The sequence below is a fragment of the Amaranthus tricolor genome, chromosome 2 (genome assembly GCF_026212465.1).
Source record: "Amaranthus tricolor cultivar Red isolate AtriRed21 chromosome 2, ASM2621246v1, whole genome shotgun sequence".
NCBI classification, from domain to species: Eukaryota; Viridiplantae; Streptophyta; class Magnoliopsida; order Caryophyllales; family Amaranthaceae; genus Amaranthus; species Amaranthus tricolor.
This window is the reverse complement of record NC_080048.1, coordinates 3,947,097-3,970,286: the sequence shown is the minus strand read 5'-3', so window position 1 is coordinate 3,970,286 and position 23,190 is coordinate 3,947,097. Positions and strand designations below refer to the sequence as shown.

At 32.4% G+C, this 23,190-nt stretch overlaps 3 protein-coding genes across 3 annotated transcripts; 1 reads left to right on the top strand and 2 right to left on the bottom strand.

The window, feature by feature from the left end:
• Positions 1-3,366: 3,366 nt before the first annotated feature.
• On the top strand, positions 3,367-10,306 carry LOC130806512 (pyruvate kinase isozyme G, chloroplastic). Its single transcript, XM_057671634.1, has 12 exons — positions 3,367-3,836; positions 4,720-5,004; positions 5,755-5,920; positions 6,148-6,282; positions 6,416-6,526; positions 6,624-6,712; positions 6,858-6,920; positions 7,012-7,187; positions 7,274-7,382; positions 7,488-7,636; positions 8,036-8,144; positions 9,688-10,306. Exons 1-12 carry the CDS (start codon positions 3,618-3,620, stop codon positions 9,793-9,795), a joined length of 1,719 nt encoding a protein of 572 aa, XP_057527617.1. The 5' UTR covers positions 3,367-3,617; the 3' UTR covers positions 9,796-10,306.
• Positions 10,307-14,350: 4,044 nt separating this feature from the next.
• On the bottom strand, positions 14,351-15,076 carry LOC130805407 (uncharacterized). The gene has a single exon (XM_057670177.1). It carries the CDS (start codon positions 15,074-15,076, stop codon positions 14,351-14,353), a length of 726 nt encoding a protein of 241 aa, XP_057526160.1.
• Positions 15,077-16,240: 1,164 nt separating this feature from the next.
• On the bottom strand, positions 16,241-17,469 carry LOC130806824 (hevamine-A-like). The gene has a single exon (XM_057672030.1). It carries the CDS (start codon positions 17,427-17,429, stop codon positions 16,500-16,502), a length of 930 nt encoding a protein of 309 aa, XP_057528013.1. The 5' UTR covers positions 17,430-17,469; the 3' UTR covers positions 16,241-16,499.
• Between the last annotated feature and the right edge of the window lie 5,721 nt (positions 17,470-23,190).

Here is a 23,190-nt window from a genome sequence, read left to right as displayed (position 1 = left end):
ATATAATTTAAATAGTTATCTTAGTAGAATATATTAAACATTATTCCAAATAATACAAATCATAATAATTCAAATTCTAAAAAGGAAATATTAACATAAAAAAATACCTCATAAAATTTTTTATTTCCAAAAAGCACCTAATAAAAAATTCTTTGCCTATAAATACCTAACAAAAAATTTTCTTTTTCAAAGACTACCAACTAATGTTTAGCATCAGTTGACCCCCAATTTTATAGTTGACTAAACACTTGCAATGCACGTGACTCGTTAAAATGGTCTTTTCCCACCCTTTTTTCCCCTTGTTATACTTTCCTTCATTTGCTTATAAAAGATGTTTTTCTCGCTGCCATTTTTTCCTTAAAACAACTCAAATAAATCTCAATTCTTCTACATGCCATTTCTTCCTCTTAATAATGTCTACCAACTCTGTATCAGTTCCTTGAGTCATCCTTAAATTCAATTTCATCATCCTCATTGCACACATAAACATCTTCATCTTCATATTCATCATCTTCATCAACTAACTCATAAGATTTCTTTTCTTACGCCCATGATTATCAAAGATTTCTAATTTAGTTGTGACAAAAAAAAAATTTTTGGACAAAAATGAAGAACCAATTTTGGTTTTGTTTGAAAAAAGAACTCATATTAGGAGAGAGAATGAGACTGCTTCGAATTATTTTTGGATAGAACAAAATAAATTAGAAGCATGCATTTAAATTAAATGAGGATGCTAATTTAGTTACCTGAAAATTCAATTGATTTAATGCTCAATTAGATGACCTGTGTTGCGTAGTGGAAATTTGAATATTTTTCGTCTTTTTTTTAACAGTAGAGGAAGAAGAGTGTGTGACAATTGCAACTGAAGAAAGGAGTTGGCAAAATTTGCAGGGAAATAGGCACGTGTATTGCAAATGTCCAATCAACCATAAAATTAACGATGACAAGCGTAGTTGGTATTCTTTGAAAAAGAAAATTTTTGTTAGGTATTTAATTTTATACTTTTCGGGAAAAAAATTATAAGGCATTTTCAGGTAAATTTTTATTTAAAAAATCTTAAAACAACTATAGTTTTTTACTCTTTCAAACAAAAAAACGTTGCAATCATCTTTAACGATATACAATTTAGAAATTTCATCAAAATGATTAATTATTTGTCTTTCTCGATACGCCAATGCATATGATATAACGACATTTTACACATCATATCAATTTTAAAAAAAACGATGGGACCATATAAAAGGCACACAGTGTGATAGTCCTGATGAAATTAGTATCATTCGTTGATTTTTTCAGGTAATACATTGGAAAACATATTTTACGTCATTTTTATAATATACTAACAACTAACAAAGTTTTTTCGAAAATCGAACGTATGATCATCCTTAAAACACACGTAATTCGGATATTTGTTTAACTAGTATTTAATCATTTATATTTCCGCAACACAGATTGATTAAATAACTAATGTCATTTTTACATATAGTCGCTTCACATTATTTACACTCTAATCATCACCATTCATTCATCAATACTAAAGAGAATGCAGGAATGTGTTATGCTCACATGTAATTTTTTTCCCAACTAAATTTTTAAAGGAAGTTGTATCTTTATAAAAATTTATACGTCATCATCAATCATCACACTCCATATACTAAAGGAGAAAGCAAGAAAGACGGTTTTATGATGTAATTTTTTCTCACATAAATTATTGAGGTTGATTGTATTGTATCTCTATGTATCTTCTATCACACTCCATATACTAATAGGAAAAGCAAGAATGACACGTGTTATGCTCTCATCTAATTTCATATCGACCTAAATTCTTAAGGGTAATTGTATCTTTAAGAAAATCAAATATCAAACATAATAATTTCTTAAATAAGATCAAACATATAATATTCAATCAATCAACACACCAATGTAAATACAATGAAATCGACACACCAACATAGATGCAATGAAATCAAAACACCAACATAATCCACAAAGAACAAAACAAAAAAGTAATTACAATAAAGTTCTATTATGTAAAATTTGTTCTTCATCGATGAAATGCGACGTCACATCCGTATATCCCTTTTTAGATTGGAGATGGTCCGCATGTTAGTGTTTATTTCAATGCCACCCACATTATGCTTTAATAAGACTTTAAGAGAACTCTTATCGATATGTTGTACTTTTTAACCCATCATTCTTCAATGTGTTTCTTTAATCAACTTGAACTTATTATTAAACTTCTCACGAAACTTTAAAACCAATGTGATCCACTATTAACAACTGATTCTCTTGCATTACCACCATTCTCATCAATTATCTCCTTAAAGCTTATTGATTAAAAGTCACTTTCTTTGGCTTTTCCTTAATTGCTAATTAAAGAAGTAGACTCATCATGTTTCGTTTTTACTTTCGCTCGGGATTGATTAGCCGTGAGATTCAAATGTCTACTTGAATATGCTTTTTTGGCGTCTAAGGAGTACGACGTTTCAGAATTCTCTTTGTTAGAAAGTGTTTTTCTTACAAGTCTTACATTTTGCCATTTGTATATTATTCACTTGCACAATGTCAAAATAGATCCATGCATCCTTTTTTTTATTTTTGCTTTTAACACTAATCGGTCATTTATCGTTCGTATACAATTCATCAGCAACATCAACAACGCCTATAAATTCTCCTTTGAATGAGTAGAAAAATAATCAACATTTGTTTGTCAAATCAATCAAAGAAAGAACAAGCTAAATAAGCACAAAGTCCCCATAACCATAATTAACCTTAAATACAAGAAAAAATCCTAAATAAATTTTCTCAAACGAGATGATCTAATTGTGGTACCTCGTATTGAGCTTTAAAAATGGTTGATTGACTACCCATATTAACAAGGTATATCTTCTTTTCAAGGAGCCCATCTTCTAAGAACTCCGCATGTATCACCTCTTGAGAGGTTTTATCGGGTGTGCACGAGTGAGGCCAAAGTGCATGAAAATACTTGTCTTGGTTTGTGGGTCAATATACACTTCCATGGGTAATTACCTTCGGTCCGATGGGGTTAGGTGTTACAAGTGGTATCTGAACAATCGTGCGACCATGTCAAGATGCATCTTTTTTTAAGGGAGTCTTCCTATGAGCTGACCTAATGTATGTTTACTATCTTAAAGCGATAGTTCACAATTTTAAAATAATTACTTTTTACGGTCTTAGAATGATCAGTCACCATCTTAAAATAATTAATTATATAAATTCATCTCATAATAAGATAGTGAGATAGTCTTATATAAGAGTCGTTGAAACCAAAAAAATTCAAAAAATACCTGGAACTACCCCAACCATTTGAGTAATCATGTCAAATAACTAGAGACCAATTGCAAAACATCACACATTGAGTCAATGTCAAAGACACAAGACAAAACAAAGTAGGAGTAACCCACTCACCAAAACCCTTATTAATCCTTGTCACCAAGATCATCAACAAACAATCAAACATAGTAGTACTAGTATCAATTATCATTACACTATTTCTTCGATACTATCGAAACAAACACAAAAATCCCATTTCATATCTATCTTTTACTTCTCCATTCCTCCATCTTCACTCTCCAAGAACACAGCTTCTTCCATCAATGGCGGCCTGTTCTCAAGCAATCCTCCATGGGGCAGTACACAACATTCTTTCTCCCAAATCTGAATCTTTAAGCTCCTTCAAACTCCCTCATCACAAACTCCGCCATTATAGAGGAACTTACAGTTCTTTTGCTTCTCGCCGCGGCATCTTATATGTTTCTGCCAAAAGGGCTGCTCCCCTTGAGCTTCTTCCTGTTTCTCCTGATGATGACACCCAGGTCACCTTTTCATTTTTAACTTTTTTCCTTGGTGGGATCATTTTGTGTTTATACAATGTTTTTATTTTGTGTAATTCTCAGATTAATTATATATTAGGTAGTAAATCCTGATTTGTTGGGTTTTCTTGTGATTTTTTTGCGGGATTTGGATTTTTTGCAAATGTGGGAAAACATAGTGATGATGAATTTTTGTATTATTCACATTTATTTCATTTAATTAGGGATAACAATTGTGCAACATCACCTCAATAAGCTGTGCACTTGATCTAATCAGCTGTGTTCATAATGCTAAAAGATTCTTCAAGGAGGAAAAAGAGCAGGCTTAATATTTTGTTCTTGCTGTTTTTCCTAGATTTCTTTGAAATGCAAAATTTTATTGTTTAGATTTGTTCTTTTGATTCAGAATCTGGGTAGTTTTAGATATATTAGAACTCAGCTGAACTTATTAGAACTTATCATTATCTTACTTGATTATGAACTTCAAGTGAACTTATTGGAAAAGAAATTTAATAGGAAAGAACATACCTTTACTCTATGTTTGGCTACCAGGGAAAGGAAGGGAAGGGAAGGGAGGGGAGATTGGCGTGTTTTCCTTCCAAATCTTTCCAACGCTGAAGGATTTTTGGTTTAAAATGTGAATGAGATCATCCTTCCAATTCCCTTCCCTCCATTCCCCCTTCTCGTATCAATATCCAAATGAGGGGAATGTAATCCCTCCATTTCCCTCCCATCCTTGCCTCCATTTACTTCTATCCAATCATAATGTTATTCTGAAATGAAAATCTCTAGTAGTTGAGATAACTTGTTTGTAAACTTCATCATTCTTTGAAATGTAGTATTAGGGCTATTGGGCTAATGGGTTTTATGTACTTTGAACCTTCAGGGACAGGAGCATTTTGAATATCTAAGTGGGCTTCATGTTGGGGAAGCAACCAATGGTGTGTGGTCGAAGCCGATTGTAGGAAGGAAAACTAAGATTGTTTGCACCATTGGTCCGTCCACCAATACGCGTGAAATGATATGGAAGCTTGCTGAAGCTGGGATGAATGTAGCTCGACTCAATATGTCTCATGGAGATCATTCTTCTCATAAGAAAGTTATTGACTTGGTCAAAGAGTATAATGCTCAATCTAAGGACAATGTCATTGCCATCATGCTCGATACAAAGGTGAGTATTGTTCATATTGATGACTATAGTTATAATTGTAGGAACTTGTTATGCATCTTCCATTATTCTTAATAGTGTATTGCAAGTTTGCGACACATCGAAAACTTTCCCTGACTGGTAAAAGTTCTTTATGTAAGAACTTTGATATGTATATTGGGGTGCTAACTAATGAGTCATGTCACATTGGTTTTGTAATGGTTTGCTACGTATAAAAGGACACAAGGCACTCCAAGGTATTGGGAGTCCTAAACCGTAGGCACAAACGGAAGTTGTGGGGTGCGCTCCTCATTGAAGTGAAACACAATGTGTAAACTTACATAAACAATGAGTAAATACTGGTTGTGAACATGAAATCATTGCAGCCTTTGAGTTTCATCCTAAATGCCCCTTCTAAACACTTTTTGGTGTTTGGGCGACTACCCCTTGAAAGTTAAGGCTCAATGCCTCCTTTTTATACACTGATTGTGTGAATGAAAAATGGCTGAAATACATAGTCAGAGAATCAAACCTGTCACTAGGGTAAAAGGAAAAGCCATCAACCACTAGGCCAAGCCATGATTCTCGCATTTCAAATTAATGTTGTTCTTATATAGTAAATGGAGGTTTATTCCTTGCTTCGATACAGGATAATTTCCAGATAACACACACATACTCCACTGGGGTTGAAAGTTTTCAATTAAATAGATGAAGTTACACTACATTGTTTTGGTAATGAGTAAGTATGCTGATGTTTGTTTTTATCCTTTTCAGGGGCCTGAGGTGAGGAGTGGTGATTTACCACAACCAATTAACTTAGTAAGTGGTCAAGAATTCACTTTCACGATCCAAAGAGGAGTTGGCACGACAGATTGTGTCAGTGTTAACTATGACGATTTTGTGAATGATGTAGAAGTTGGTGATATGCTTCTTGTCGATGGTATGCACTCAATTCATGTCCTAGCTTAGTTGTTATTATGCTGTAAGAAGTCCCCACTTGAACAGACTCTAAACTCGTATGAACATAATCTTATTTACTCTTTACAAATAATCCATACCAGAAGAAAAAAGAAGCTAAGATATAGTGTGCATTCTTTATATAGTAAACTCGTATCAACTACACGATCTTGTTGATGGTATGCGGCATTTTTTTATTTTATTGATTAGGTGGTATGATGTCATTACTTGTGAAATCGAAGACTGAAGATTCGGTGAAGTGTGAAGTTGTTGATGGGGGAGAGCTTAAATCTAGGCGGCACCTTAATGTCCGGGGAAAAAGTGCTACATTGCCATCTATTACTGGTTGGTGACTTGAACTTCAGTTCATTCCTCTATAAAGCCGTAACCTTTTTCCTTTATGTTCCTTATTGGAGCGTTGTATTTATTTATTTTTTACTTTTTATTTTTTAATGAAACTTTCACGTATACGTTGCAGAAAAGGACTGGGATGACATCAAGTTTGGCGTTGACAATGGCGTTGATTTTTATGCCGTCTCATTTGTCAAAGACGCAGCTGTTGTTCATGAATTGAAGGATTATCTAAAAAGTAAAGGCTCTTGCCGAGTATAACTGTACAATTTATGTTGAAGAAAATGGATATTGAACTATTGTTCCTAATCTAAGATGAATTTTTATTGTTCCAGGTTGTAAAGCCGACATCCATGTCATTGTAAAAATTGAGAGTGCCGACTCAATCCCAAACTTGCATTCAATTATCACTGCTGCTGACGGGGTAAGCATCTGCGCCAAATTACCCGTTATTGACTCGACCTTCTAATGACCCGTTAAAATGTGACCCAACCGTTGACCCGTTGGGTTGACCCGCCCCGTTAAACACCTCTAGTACTGCCTAACAGTTTTCTGCATTTATGTTATAGGCTATGGTTGCAAGAGGAGATCTCGGTGCCGAGCTTCCCATTGAGGAAGTTCCACTTCTACAGGTAGTTTTTGGACATTCGGTTTGTCAGTTGATTTTGGGACTGTAGCAAGCAAGCAAATGGGCTGAGATAAATTTTGTTTTGCTAAATGCAGGAAGAGATTATACGACTGTGCCGCAGCATGGGAAAAGCTGTGATTGTGGCAACAAACATGCTAGAGAGCATGATTGTTCACCCAACACCAACACGAGCCGAGGTTTCTGATATTGCCATTGCCGTTCGAGAGGGTGCTGATTCTGTTATGCTTTCTGGGGAAACGGCTCATGGGAAGTATGTCTTAGTCTTTGATCCGTATGTTATAAGAGCTATTATATGCTTGGTTTTTACGAGCATTATTGAATCTCACGTTTTTGCAGATTTCCCCTCAAAGCTGTCAAGGTTATGCACACTGTTTCCTTGAGAACTGAAGCGACCATGGTTGGTGCTATTGCTCAAACATCGCATAGTCTTGGTCAAGTATTCAAGGTTAATTTCTTTTCTGCCTCAAGTTTTAAATTCATTGGATCACATTCGTTTATTGTGTTATTATGATGTTGAATCACCGTTTGATATGAAATATCGTGCGTGCAGAACCATATGAGTGAAATGTTTGCATTTCATGCTACCATGATGTCTAATACTCTCGGGACTTCTATTGTAGTCTTCACTAGAACTGGATTTATGGCCATCCTGCTGAGCCATTATCGGCCTTCTGGGACAATATTCGCATTCACAAACGAGTAAGTATCCTGGCCTAATCTAAAATACAAGGAAATATTAACGAGCTACACTGTCTTAGTTTTTGCTCATATGCATGTAATACCTGAAGGAGTACTGTTCTGAAGATATATGATTGTAATACTTTTATTTTGGATATACATACAGGCCCGGCCCTGAGGGTAGGCCAAAGGGGCCACCGCCTAGGTCCCATGCTAAAAATGTAGAAATTTACTTTAAAAGAGGGCCCATTATAAAAGATTAAAAAAACAAAGGGGCCCAATTCTAATCTAATAACTGAAATGGAAAGTTGCTCCATTTACGCTTATTGTATTTCCAGCATTTGTTTCACTTGATAGACAAAAAAGGAAAAATATCGTTGTACCGCATGTTAATTATGTCTATTTTATGAATCTCTGCAGTAAGAGGGTACAACAAAGGCTTGCATTGTACCAAGGTGTATGCCCACTGTATATGAAGTTCTCTGATGATGCAGAGAAGACATTCTCAGATGCTTTAACATTTCTGCAAGTAATTCATTTCTCTTTAGTCATTGGTGTTCATCATGCTTTTCCGATTCACATGTTTTTACTACTTGTACGAATAAATTTATGGAGACGCCAAAGTATGTCGAACTTCCAATACTCTTTCCATCACATAACTTGTCAAAGTTCCTTATTTTGGATGTTCCAACACTTTCCGAGCTCGATGCTCAAGGATAGTTGTGTGAGAAGTGTCCCAATAGGCAAGAACAGTGTAACATAATTCGCCAGTTAATTCGCCTTTTGAATTCGAAATTCACTCAAAATGACCTAAATAGCCCAAAACTGACCATAATTGCTTTTTTCGATTCGCGATTCGCAAGGAGATTAGTGAATCATATGTTGGTAAGCAAGAAGCGACCTTTTGTTGATTGAAAACTAGTAAACTACTGGGGAGTGATGTAACTGAACTGACCACATTAATTACGAAAATCACCATCCACTTGTCTTCTTAGTGCAGAATCCTGTTCCTATCGTTCAACTTCCTACAGAATATATAAAGAACTGCAGATTGCATATAGACCGTTAGCTCATTAGGATTCTTTTTGGTTGGACTTGTTAGAATATAATAAACCCCACAGGTTCATTTTTTCCCCAAAAGCAGCATGATGCTCTATGTGGAATTGTAGGCCCCTCCCGCTGTTAGCACATAGAAGTATTTGCGGTGTACAATTTCATGTCTGGTAGGTAGTGATGATACTCGAGTTGAGGGGCTCTTCGATCGCGACCTCCTCGTGATGAGGGTATTGGTTCTTCTTCTTTCTCACCCTCCCCAGACCCTACCTCCAAGCAAGACTCATTGGGATGATGATGATGATGATGATGATGATGTAGGTAGTGATGATGATTTCAACGGAAAAGATGTTAAAGAATATTCGTTAGAAAATGTTATATCTTCGGATTTGTTATAAATAGTGTAACATGATTCGCTAGCTAATTCACTTATTGAATTCGCGATTCGCTCTAATTTGCCCAAGAATAGCCCAAAACTGACCATAATTCGCTTTTTACGATTCGGGATTCACGAGGAGATTAGCAAATCATGTGACACTGTTATAAGGGGTGTTTGGTATAAGGGAATGGGACTTGTGAGAGTTTAAGATGAGACTTTTAACATAAGACTTTGAAGATATAAAAGTCTCATTCCTTGTTTGGCATGTTAAGAACTTGGAAGAAATAGATGAAAATGAAAATCTCACTAATTACCACCCTTCCCCCAAGACTTAATTCTTAGGGATTTCTCATTTTTTATACCGATTCCCTATTTCCATTCTCTTTAAACAAACAAGGACTTAGACTTTTTTTAGAACAAAGTCCCATTCCCTTTCCCCAAATCCCATGCGTCAAACAACCCCTAAAAGATATAAAATCTAGAAAAGGGTATTTATAACGACTTTTGAGTCGGTGTTGCGGTGTATCAGTTGATACCTTGGCATAGCACACCTTGGCCAATCCCGTACTCACAATCGATGCTAACGAACCTCATTTTATATTCCTGACGTAGATACTGACATAGAAACATCTTTTTACAGAAACAGGGAATGGTGAAGGAAGGGGACGATATTGCTATTGTGCAAAGCGGAAAGCAGCCCATTTGGCGATCTCCTTCAACCCACAATATTCAGGTTAGAACCGTTTAGAGATAAGAACGACAGTCATGCTTCCATCCTACATTTACGCAGGGGCAAAAAATGGACGATCTGGAGTTCCCGAGTTTACAACATATTTTAGGTAGTAGAAGCAATGTGATGCATACATCAAAAATAACGTGCTGCTGTTCAGCCATGATTAAATCGCGCCTCTAAATGATGCGCTATATGCAATATCTGCACTGCAGGCACATCCTAGTTAGATTTAGAGTTTAGTGTTAGTTTCGACTCGGTGTTACCGGATAGCCGATCTTTTAGTATCTTGGCTGTGTTTATTCAGCCATATAGTTCAAATTTGATAGTGATGTTTTGGATTGTGTCCCCTAAACAGTATTTCAGAGTTGTGTTCCCCTAGACAGTCCATAACTGATTCGTCTATTCGAACTTGTGTGATGTTTTAGATTGCAGCAGCTAGTTTTTGGAGAGACTGTCTCTTTGAGAAATGTATTTTAAGCCCAACCAATGAAAGATTAATGCCTACTTACCGTAATTTTAATGCCTACTTATATTTCATTAATGCTTACTTACCGTATCCTAAATGCCTACGTTCATTATTTTAAATGTCTACTTACATCATTTTTGATGCCTACTTACAATATTTTAAAGAATATATAGATGATTTCTCAAAAAGACCGTCTCTCACAAGAATTTGTGTTTAAAAAATATATAGTGTGTTCATTATTATCAACAACTAAGAAGTAGTGTTTGGTTTTTTTTGTCCTGTCGAATGTTATGACCTTGTTTGTTGTTAGTAACAACGAGCAAATCATGACCTTAAGTTAGGAAACAAAGATGCTTATTTTGGAAATTAAAATTTTTTAAAGCTTATTTTGATAATGTTGTTTGATTTTTAATTTTATTCCATTTTTCATACCCTTTGAGAGATAGACTTTGAAGATGGACCAAATTGATCGTTAAGACTTAAGAGTGTGTTTGGATGGATGGAAATGGAGGGAAAGGAAGGGGAGAGATTTGGAGGGATGAAGAATCTTTTATTTGGATAACAAAATGAGAAATAATGAATTTTGAGAGATAGGATGAATGTTTTTTGTTAAGGTCTAATCATTTTAAAGTTGAAAAGATTTAAAAGGGAATACTCTATGTCCCTTTTTTCCCTTTCCTTCTCTTCCCTCCTAAGCAAATAAAAATTTCTTGTTTTTCATTTCTCTTTCCTCTCTTTCTCTTTGTTTTCTTTCTTTTTTCATTAAAGTTGTTATCCAAATATAATATAAAGGGCAAAAATAAATTTATTAAAAGATAATTCAAAATTAAAATTACTTACAACGAATGTATGAAAGAATATATTATTAATATTAATTTTTGCAAAATTTTATTCTAACTCAAAAGAAATGCAGCAATTGACTACGTGTATTGAAACAAAGTGAACATGATATCAATTTTTTTAGACTTCAACTTGGAGGAATCTTTTAATAATTTAAATAATACAAATTGTTAACGGTCTTACCATTAAACACGTCTCATATATAAATTAAATAACCTTTTAAAAATAAATTATAAAAATATAAATTTTTTATTTTGACGTTGTCTCTAACTAACTTTTTTAATAATTTAAAGCCTCCTTTAATTTGTATAGTTCTTGTACTCCTTCCATGCTCTAATGTTCTTTCCATTTGGAATTTTCCGACTCAAGGAGAGAGAAATTTGATTAATGTTTTTGAAACATATTTAGAAAATAAAATATATTCATGTGAGATCTCGTTAGATTCGTCTTAATATATACTTTTTTATTATGTATTTTAATATTTTTTTATTATGTATATTTAGAGATATTAAAATTTAAAATTTTCTTTGAAAATTGTGTAAAAAGTAAAAGAGAAAAAAAAATACTAATTAATTTAATTTATTAGGAGCAACCATTACAAAGAAATAAATTAAATTAACAGTATAATGATGTCATGCCCATGACTTAAATAAATAAATATGCCTTTAAACATGCTTGCCCACATGTCCACAATTAACCCATATATACTTCTAGATCTCATGAGTACTGGAGGTCTGGAGCTCTCCTTAGGTTATTTTAATGTCATAATTTTTTTTGCCTAAACTCAATTAGTCCCAATTTTTTATTTAGTTATTTCAATTTTTATTTTTGATATGATCCACCATGTTAATTCTCTTTCTTCTCTTTTTTTATTTCTAAATATTTACTGTTTAATATTTAATTTTTTAGTCTCTGTATCAAAAGCAAATGAAATTATTTTGCGGAAATAAAGAAGTTTGTGATAAATGAGGAGTCATATATTTATTTTAAGGGCTAGGACTATATAAAAGAAGCTAACAAGAGAAATATTTGGTGAAAAATAAATGTTAATACATAGTTAGTTGTGTACTTATTTGGCATTAATATCATAATATTTGATGTAAAAATAAGTATTAGTTTTGTTTGTATAATTTTCATTGAAATTATACGATAACATTGGTGAAAGATCATAATAAAGATGCATGAATTTATTTTTTATTACTCCATCCGTTCCTTTTTGTTTTTCCACCTTATTAAAACGGGTAGTTCCATAAGTTTTTCCACTTTAGAATACTTTCCATTTTTGGAAAGTTTTTTTCCCATTTGTACCCCTCAAATACCCTCTTTGACTTTAAATAAATCTGTTTTAACCCTTTGGATTCTTTTACTCCCCTTGGGAGCAGCGTGTGTCATTTAATTTACTGAATACTTCTGCTTCCTCTCCCAAAAGAAGTCGTTGCTTTCTCTCTCTTCTTTGAGTTTCTTCCATGGCTTTCTTAGCTTTTATCCCCTGTTCATTCCTCATTTTTACTCTATTTTTACTGCATTAAAATGTAGATCGTATATGGTCTTCATTTTGAGGTTCGTTTTGTGAATTTTGGTTGAGTTTGATTTTTTTAAGCCCTCTGTTTTGCTTTCTTCTTCGACTTCCATTGTTACTGTTTGAAGCTTTTGTTTGTCCATGAAAACCGTCGAATCTAAGAGTGATTCAACCATACCATCATACCTTTATGACGGTTTGTGTGACCGTGGAGAATTTTGTTCTTGTTCCATTAAAGGAAATTCACACTCTTATTCAAACGAAATTCTTAAATGGACTAAAAAAGATCTTGAGGCATATCAAAAGGCCATGGAGGATGATGCTATATCTAGGTTTCGTGATTCTACCCCTTCTCCTAATGTTGAAGAAGAATTACCACAAAGTGTTCTTGAGTATTATTTGGAGTCTCCATCCCATGTTAATCCTTCAACTCCATCTAAGATTCATGAAGACCAAGTTAATTTGGTTGTCCCTGACACTCCTGAGGAAGTTATTGCTTCAAGGGGTAAAAAAAACCCTAAAAATCGCACGTGAATTATGTAAGGTTTTCTTGAATTTCCTTTTAATTGTACACTCATGATAAGTGCTGGTGATGTTTGCTGTTGGATTTTTTTGATTTTGTGATGTTTGATGTTGGATTTGTTCTGAACCTTTTTGATTTCGTCTTATTTTTTTTAGAAGTCTGTTCTTGAAATTTTTTTTTAAACCCCTGTGATGTGTTTATGCAATTACTTGACTTAAAATCTGAACAATTATCTATAATTACTTGGTTGAGTAGCAATTGTGTACAATCGACACATCATATGATTTTTTTTTCATGTACCGTAATTTGCGTCATTTCTTGTTGAAATTTTAAAAAGCTGAGAGGTTCAAAGACCTCAATGATGAATCAGGGGGCAAAAAAACTGAAATGATCATTATATAATGACGTAAATACATATGCATGACCTTAAATTTCCATTTTGATGTTGATTTCATAATTAGTTGCTCCTAAGTTTTATAGAAACAATTTTGATGATGATAAAAAATAAACTGAGGGGCTGTAATTTATAATCATCTTTGAGATTCTTCCACTGCTTCATCATATGCTTCAAGTATTTGTTGATTATGTTGTGCAGCATCTTCATTTTCTGTTTGTGTGCCTTGCTGATTTGTGCTTGGGTTAAGGAAACGTACACATTCCCTAACCAATTGTGATGGTACTCGCACTTGTATTCGTAACCTTCCATTGTCTTCTTGAACTTTCTTCCCTAGGTGTGGTTGAACATAGTCATTAGACCCTTTAACCTTTAGGATTTCATTTAAGTGGTGTTGTAATGAAATCCAAACATTGGTTAAAGTCTTTGGATGTAACTCTTCGAATGCATCTTCCACTGCTTTTATTAACTCATTCATGTTCTTTGGCATTTTCTTATGCATAAGTGATTGTATGCTCCTAAAAAAACCCAAATCTAGAATATTACAATCGGGACTATTTGGTGGTTGTTGAGTTAGAATGAATCTAAAGCCCCCTTGCCTATTATTTTGTTGCCAAATTGGATCATCATTTGTTATGTGAACCCTTGCATTATCTTGTTGGATGAAAATTATCGATGGACCATCACTTGGCCATTTTCTAAGAATTGCTGGAATTAATTGTTCTATGAGCATGCTCCTATAAACTTCCTGAGTAACCGACTCAGTTGGTTTAATTTTTATAGACCCCCTTGGACGGTTAATTGAATTTCTTTGTGCTGCAACCCTACTTACGAAAGGGAAATTTCGATTTTCCCATCAAATGCGCATTGGCCATATTGATTCCATCTAGGCCTTGCAACCGCCCCTAAAAACATGGCTTTTGGAATGAATTTTGATGACTTTCCCGCCCTATATGGAATTTTTTCTTTGTGTGCTAGATAAACTCTTTGTGTCTTGTTGGTTAAGTAAAACCATTTTTCATCAATATGTATGAAGTCATACATACCTTTATACATTGGATGATGATGAATTGTATCTTCTTGAATGAGACTTAAAATCCACTCAACCCTTCTTGCCTTGTTTGCATCCGTTAAAGAAGGGTGTAATGGATTTGAATGTGCCTTAATCTCCCCCCTTCGTATCAATCGCCAAACCATTGTTGGTGCCAAGTCTAAACATGTTGCAACATCTCTTATGCATGTACGTTCACCCATTGGTTTTGATTCAAGTACGTTTGGTGGCACTTGAACTCTTTTTCTTCCACAATTCTTGTACTTTGAATCGACAACATAAGACTTGTTTTCTTCTTTGGTTTCAATTGCACGTTTCCATAAGTTTCGAATTGATCTTGGTGTGTAACCGTATTTGTTTGCTATTCGTACGAATGTACCATGTGGGAGTGAGTCACTTACTTTAAGTGACAACATTTCATGTAAAATGAGATGCCTCAACTCGTTTGTAAGCCTTGGTTTACGTTGATCCAAAATACCAAGCCCCCTGTAGCTCATCGTCATTATCTGAAGCCATTACAAGGCTAATGATGCAAATGAGGTTGCTGGTCAGTTGTTTTTGGTACTGTGAGGCTGCTGTTTGGGTTAATATCGTGGCTGGACAGTGTTATTTTGGTTCTTTGAAGCTGCTGTTCTGTTACTGTTTTGATTTTGATGCTTGAAGCCTTAAATCAGCAGCTTAAATAAGATAATTAGGAATTTGTAAGGTCATTTTTTTGGATATTGTACTTGTAATTATTCATTTTAGTAATCCATGTATTTCTAATTTGGCCAATGCAAGGCCAAATTTTGCTGTTTTGGATGGCTGTCATTATGTACTTGGTCCATGTAATTGTAATTATTCCCTCCTTTTTTTTTAGAACCAAAAATGTAAACTTTCCTAATTTGGAAAGTGGTTACTTTCCCTCCATGTAATTTCTCTCTCTATAATAAAATCAGATTTTTTTTTGATTATTTAATTATATCTACAATTATTTGCTCTCTCATTATTCCAATACAATCATTACTTCCCACTACTATATAATTAAAATAATACCCACTACCACCAAAGATTCTCTTTTTCTTAATCTTTGTGAAATACCCAAATAGGAAGATCAAATAGGAACGAAGAGAGTAATAAAGATCATTATAAATATCATTTCAAAATTTGTGTATTTATTGTTTATTAATATGTTCAAAAAAGCGCCGAAAAAAATTCCTGACTGCAACAACCAAACCTAATCAGGATGCTTAACATTAATCTTGACACAACCAATCTTATATGATATGAGAGACGATGAGACGTACTCATATAATTAATTAATTTTTTTAATGACTATTTTAAAATTATAAATGGTCATTTTAAGATTGTAAGTGATCACTTTACAGTTATAAGTGATCACTTTAAGAATATAAATATACACTTTAAAACTATAAATGATTATTATAAGATTATAAATAATTATTTTAGTTTTTAAGATAATAAGTCTATGTTAAATCACCTTATACAAATAATTTTACTACAAAACTGTCTCATTTGAAAATTTGTGATCTTTACAAGCCAATGAACCGGTGAGAAGTAAAATCCATATTTGAACTTAATCATTGTTGCACATGACAAAGTCAAGAGGTTGAAAAAATAAGGAAAGTCAAACTACTCAACTATTGAAGCAAAGCCGCAATCAAAGCTGTAATTAAATCTTACAATTTTAAATTAATTTATAATCAAAATCACTAATTAAAAATTATATGACAACAAAATTTAACATTAATTTACATTAACAATACAACATGTTATTACATCACAACCAAGTGATTTCCACCTAAATGAGATTAAAAGAGCGAATGCATGTAATTATCCATGTACGAAGACAGAAAATGTTTTTCATCAATTATTCGATAAAAACATTATCTGCAACCTCGAGACAAGTGATTTAATGACATTATTTTAAACAAAGTTGACAATTTTTTTAGTATAACCGCTTTGATCATCCCAAAATTTTGACCAAAACATAACACCTTTATATTTGGGCGATTTCTTAATGATAGGTAAAACTTGAGAAATTAGCACATTCGGTGGTAAAAACCCGCTACCGGCGGCTAGAGTATCCGCGGGCAAACCCATGAACAACTTCTTTATGTACCTTTTAGAGCTCCACAAATTCCATGAGTCAATAAGGTTAATAGTTGTACCATTATATTGACATGGTGGGTTGTTATAAAATTGCACCCATACGTAATCAAATAGTCCGGTTTCTAGTGGGGTACCCAAATACTTATCAGGAAATGGGCATTGAGGGGCTGCACCAAGGTACACTTTCCTTGCTCCCTTCCCACGACTATATCCATGTAGAAATCGGGCCAAATCATCCCAATATAAAATAGATCCGGACTCAATATCAAAGTCTATGCCATCTAAAGGAGCATTTCCTAGAGGCCTAAAGTCCGCATGGCCTCCTAGGTAATGGTCCCACAAATACTTAGCAAAATTTCTGGCATCATCTTTAGAGGAAAATGAGTAGTTTCCTACGCCACCACCAAGGGATAAAAGAACCTTAATGCCTAGTGATTGACAATATTTGATTTCACTAGACAACCCGACACACCCACCAGATGGCGGGTCACAATGACCTGCTAAGTTAAGAGAAGGAGCTCGTCCCTCTCCAAAAATGTTTAAAAAGGCTAAGTTGACGTATCTGTATCTTTTAGTAGCACAAGTTTCATTTAGACGTCCTTCGAAACCGTTTTGACCCCAATATATGGCTATGCCACCACGCTGATGATACCCACCGTAATTGCGGGCATCAGTTAGAGAAGTGAGGAGGACGAGGACAAGGCCGAGGAGGAGAGGAAGGAGATGGAGTTTTATTGGATACATATTGTATGGGTTTGGAGTAGATATTCCAAATGATTTGGGATATGAAATGCTTGTTGAAGTGGTCATTATATAGTACTTCTATATGATGCGAGTTTACTACACGCCTATAATATGGTCAACGTTTGACATATAGTGCGGCAAGCCGGCAACTACATGCGTGGGGCCTATGCTAACTGTCTCATTGTGCGCGTGGACTTGAAATGGGGAATATTACCACTAACTAGCTTTCTTATTGGTTTCTATATTTTTATTGGATTCAAAAATTCTTTAGATAGACTATCCAAAAGTATATCGTTAAGAACAAATAGTACACTATATTTTTGGTAAGGGAAAATAAAAAATTACCAACATGCTATTAAATTGAGGTGTATATGAGAATGAATTTAGTGGTTAATGAATGTGTATAGATAATAAAAAATTTACACATTATAGATCGTAAGTATATGATATGTATGAGATCTTGTCTGCTTTATATATTCACTTTTTTTTATACATATTTGCCTGTTTCGTAATCGTTTGTCATGACTCATGACACACAATATAAACATAATATGTATTATTTATAGAAAATATTGAAAAACCCAAAATATGTTAAATTTTAAAGTTGATTCAACTAAAAAATAATTCAACTGTTCATGTATAGATGTTGTACTTGGAAATTATTAACCTTCAAGATTGACACAAAGCCTTTTTTATTGGATATGTGTGTTTTAGAGCCTTTTGATTGATTTTAAATTCTAAAGTAGTTGACTTCAAAATGTTAATATATGAAGGACCATAAACATAAATAAAATACTACACACAAGGTTAATTATATTCAAAATTTGTGTGATATAAAAATAGAATAAGAAAATAATTAATAAAACGACTAAAAAAATGACAAATAGGAATATACGAAAAAGAATATTAAATTTTATTAAAATCATACATGATATAGGTATATAATATAGTTATATACTTATATTAACATCTAGAACTTAAGTTTAATTTCATAGTTAGATCATGATTTTGATGTTTGACTTTACATGAACATCTAGAGTACATTATGAAACAGCATAGTAAGATCATGATGTTTGACTTTACATTAACATCTAGAGTACATTTAATTTCACACATGTGTGACCATAATATCAATCAAGGAATTTTGACTTCATAATAAAATAAGTTAATATCTGTTTTAGTAATTCTATAATACTCTTAGGAAACTAATAATGAAACTTTAAAGATTGCTATTTTCTTTCTTAATTTGGTGTTAATATGTATTTATATTTGTTAGTGTAACAGTCAAATCACCTATTAATAACGACTTATTTAATCACTTAATGAGTCAAACACTAGCATGCATGAATGAAGCAATGAGAAAGCATTAGACCAAGGTTGCCATGGACATGATGCTTCAAAGGAGAATGATATAGAGGTGTAGAAGGGCTGCTCGAACGAGCATGAAGACAACTTATCATTCGAGTAACTAGTGACATAGTCCATAAAGCTACCAGAAGGAGTACCTGCTTGAACGAGCATGGGGTGTCCTCGCTCGAGCAGGCTACATTAAAGACTCGTCTAAATTAGCAGATTTTGCCCCAATAAAGTCATTGAGGCAACTTAATTATCAAGCACTATTTCTAGCTAAATTTAACCATATAAATCGCTAACACCTCCAACTAACCCAAAAACCCTAATAAGTAAGTTACCAAACATCCTTTACATCAATATGCTAAAAATATTTTCGTTCATTCATATATAAAATCAGCTAACGAGCAAATATTTTTGTTCTTTCATGTATAAAATCATCTAACGAGCTGGCGGGTGATGCGGGTATACATGTGCGAAAAGAGTATTAAATCACTTACGAGCTTTCTTGATGGTTCAGTTTCTTTATATTAGATTATCAAGTAGCAAAATTATTAATCCCCTGTTACACTTATTTTACATGTCATTTTATTCCCTTACACTCATTTTGCATTATTTTTTATTTTTAGACAATGATTCACTATTTTCTTTTAATTCTATTCATACATCTTAATTATCATTTAATTTTATCCACACAATTCATTTTCTCTCTTCATTTATTACTAATATCCACTTTTTTCTTAAAAGTTCTCCCCTTTCTCTTTGATGCGTATCTATCCAAGAAAAAAAGGAAATCATTATTAAATTAGTCTGATTAATTGAAATCGTTGAATATGACTGGACTCAATTCAAAATAAAATGTGTATAATAATAAAAATCATTTTTTGTTGGAAATTAACTGATTTTATTAAGATCCAAAAATCAAAGAGAGCACCAGGCAACAACCCTTACAAAGCCTAAAAAACACCCAAAGGGGCTACAAAGAAGACAAAATAAAACCAAACAATAATTTACAACAATTGGCCCAGTAGGCCAAAACAATCATCTAAGTAAAAAAGTAACTATAAGACTAAAAGCTCTACCAGCAACTCTAAATAAAACATCTTTTACAAGTTGAATGCTCGTAGACCTTCTCTCCATGATAATGCAAAGGTTGCGCTTGGAATAGATCATAAACAATATCTCCATCCAACATAAGCTCTAAAACCGACCTTTCCAATTCTTTCGCCTAATATAACTAAATTCAAATTATTAATATATATATATATATATATATATATATATATATATATATATATATATATATATATATAATTAAAAATCAATAATATCCAATTTAAAAATTATACTAAAATCTATCTAAACCTTGAAATGGACACCTTATAATTTTGTAGTATTGATCTTAAGAGGTGAGGTCAATAGGCTTGGTCAACTAATGTTTCAATTTACTTGCAATGTTTGCTTTTTCATGCAACCCAATAATTCAATCTTTAATATTTCTAATTATGTATAATAAAAAATTATAAAAATTTAATATTAATAATCTTTGCAATGAGACGAATCAAACAAGATCTCACTTGACTATGTTTTAACTTATAGATCAAAAACTAATCACAAATTAATAGTAATGAATGAATAGTGCCAAATTTTGTAATATTGAAACTAATATGAAACGGAGGAAGTAGATTATTGCCTTTTGGGGCCATTAGCCCATTACAATAATAATTGGACACAGTTCGTTATTGCTTGCTTCTAGACCCATGTACTTCCATTTAATAGACTTATGGAGATTAAAAGGTGGGATTGGAATTGAAAATTGATTGTTGAAAATTATTAAAATGTAATCCAAGTCTTTTTTTGGTATGAAGGTCATACATACGAATTAGCCAAAACATGATTATTAAAAGAATTAGGAAAAATTATTGAAATTAATTTAACTTTTTACTCATTTGCTATGAATAATTATAAATATTAATTATTTTCTAATAATTTTATCTTTAATATGTATTTTGCTCTCAATATATTCGATCATTCGATGTAGGAAGGGAGGAGTGGGGTTGTGATAGTTTATGGGGTGGAAAAATTTAGTTATTGGGAATTATAGGTGGGAATGGGAATTTTATTTCCATGTATTCGATATTCCTATGTTCGATAAGTAGAATTGGGAATAAAGTTAGGAAATGAGGACGAGATTTGAACCCCTTAATTCCTAAGAAAATAATATCATGGAGAGGGTGGTAATTGATGGATGGGAATTAAAATATATGTAAAAAGAATAATTTGCCCTTATTTTTCAAAAAAAAAAAATCTAAACATATAGTTTTATTTAAAATGGGCAAAATGATAAATTTAATAATTTATTCCCAATCTCATTATTCGTTTGTGTAGATAGATATCAAAGCACTAAACAATAATGATGGAAGCGAATTCATTTTTTTTTCCTAAAAGATGTATATGTATATTTATATGTTTTCGGTACTATTAATGTTTTCGGTGTTTTCTCTCCTTAAATTTCAAATTTCTTTCTTGATGGTAAACTAAATAAATAGAGTATTTATTTTATTCTTTAATGTTCTTTTCATTTAAAATATTTTATTTTAAGAAAAGAGAAAATTTGATTAATGTTTTTGAGATATATTTATTAGATAAAATATATCCATGTGGGATTTCATTAGATCCTTCATAATGTATATTTTTTTATCATGTAATTTTTATAATTCTTTATTATATACTATCTTCATAACCTATTCGGTTACTGAAACTGATGTAATTTATATAACATTTTCTAATTTAACATCAAGTAGAAAGTTTATGATAAGCATACATATAATCACTACAACAAATTTAACTTTTTGCGACATTATATTTAATGGCATTAAAAAAGTGCCACTAATTCATATTTTTAATGTAATAATTATTGGTTTTTATTTAAAGTTCCACCATAAAGTGATTTAGTGACACTTTATTTGTTCTTTAGTGGCATATGTAATTGTTACTATAGTTTTTAGTGACATTTGTGAGAATTGTCACTAGATCCTATGCCGCAAAAAGTTTTAGTGTGATTTTTTAATATGGTGCTAAAGGGTCTAATAAATGTCACTAAATCCTATATATATACTACAAACAATTTGAAATAGCGACATTTAAATTAAATGTCGCTAAATATATACCACTAAAAGCAAATTATGTTGTAGTGAATTATTATAAATTGTAATATATATTTAACACACAAATGCTCAAAAATTAAACAACCTCGGGACCTTCGTCAGAAGAACAATAATGTACTTGAAAAAGTATATATATATATGAGGTGTGATTTGGTAATAAACTTTAAATTTTATGTAATATTAGGTAATATGATTAACATTCCTACTTACTATTTAGTATATATAATTAATATTTTAATTTATTATTTAAAATTGATTTTATCCATGTTAAATAACATCTAGGGGTCGTTCCTCAGCAAGATCCTATTTGATATTTTCAATTATATTTTATTACGTTAAACAATAACTGTTCATATTAGTTGTATATAGCTTTTTAGGATTAACCTATGAGTGAGATTCAATAAAAAATGTCTTTTTCAATTATCTGTTTCCTTAAAATTAAAATCAAAAATAAAAAAATCTAAAAAAATGATTTTCACTTTTTAATTGTTAGATTCATCATATTTCCAATAAATTTTACTACTACCTCAAAAAGCAAAAACCAAAAAACATAAAACCACATTAATAACAAATGACCCTGTAATCTTTTGACTACTAGCTAGTTCTATTATTTATTATTTAGCATGATTATGTAGTGAAGAAAATGGAAGTCTTCTTTGATTTCGTCAACAATAAGACCAATTCAAATTTTTGATGCATATATTCTTTAAAACAAAAAAAATTTATGCATATACATATGGTGGGTACATATTACCTTATTCAAATTTACTCAAGTTGAGAAACTGGGAAAAAAATAATTATAGTCAACGTGAAAGAAAATTATGGATTTGATTTCGATTTGTGTTACAAGCACACTTATATATAGCTTAAACGATTCTTGTGTGAGGGGGCTTATACTATATTTTGACAACGCGATTGTTGAGATCGTCCTAAAAATGAATTTTTACCATTTGTCACATCGGTACATAAAATAGAGGTAGAAAGAATGAGACCAAAAGCATTGACCAAGGTTATTGAATAATAAATATTTAATTATTTATGCCATAATTTAAAAAGGGAAATTCCTCGTGTAGCATCCAGTTTTCATGAAATGCCGGTGGTAGCACTTTTTTAAGAAAATTCCACATGGTAGCATCCAGTTTATACACTATCTAATTGCCGTAGCATTTTCCGTTAAGTTCTTGTTAAATTCCATTTAAATTCATCATTTTGTACGTTTTTTCCACATGGTAGCATCCAGTTTT

Excerpts from the sequence above, each read along its gene's own strand:
- LOC130806512 (XM_057671634.1), top strand. The coding sequence starts at position 3,618 with ATGGCGGCCTGTTCTCAAGCAATCCTCCATGGGGCAGTACACAACATT. Across the intron at positions 5,921-6,147 it reads TGATATGCTTCTTGTCGATG|GTGGTATGATGTCATTACTT; the intron begins GTATGCACTCAA and ends TTTATTGATTAG. Across the intron at positions 8,145-9,687 it reads ATGCTTTAACATTTCTGCAA|AAACAGGGAATGGTGAAGGA; the intron begins GTAATTCATTTC and ends ATCTTTTTACAG.
- LOC130806824 (XM_057672030.1), bottom strand. The coding sequence starts at position 17,429 with ATGTATCCAATAAAACTCCATCTCCTTCCTCTCCTCCTCGGCCTTGTC.
- LOC130805407 (XM_057670177.1), bottom strand. The coding sequence starts at position 15,076 with ATGACGATGAGCTACAGGGGGCTTGGTATTTTGGATCAACGTAAACCA.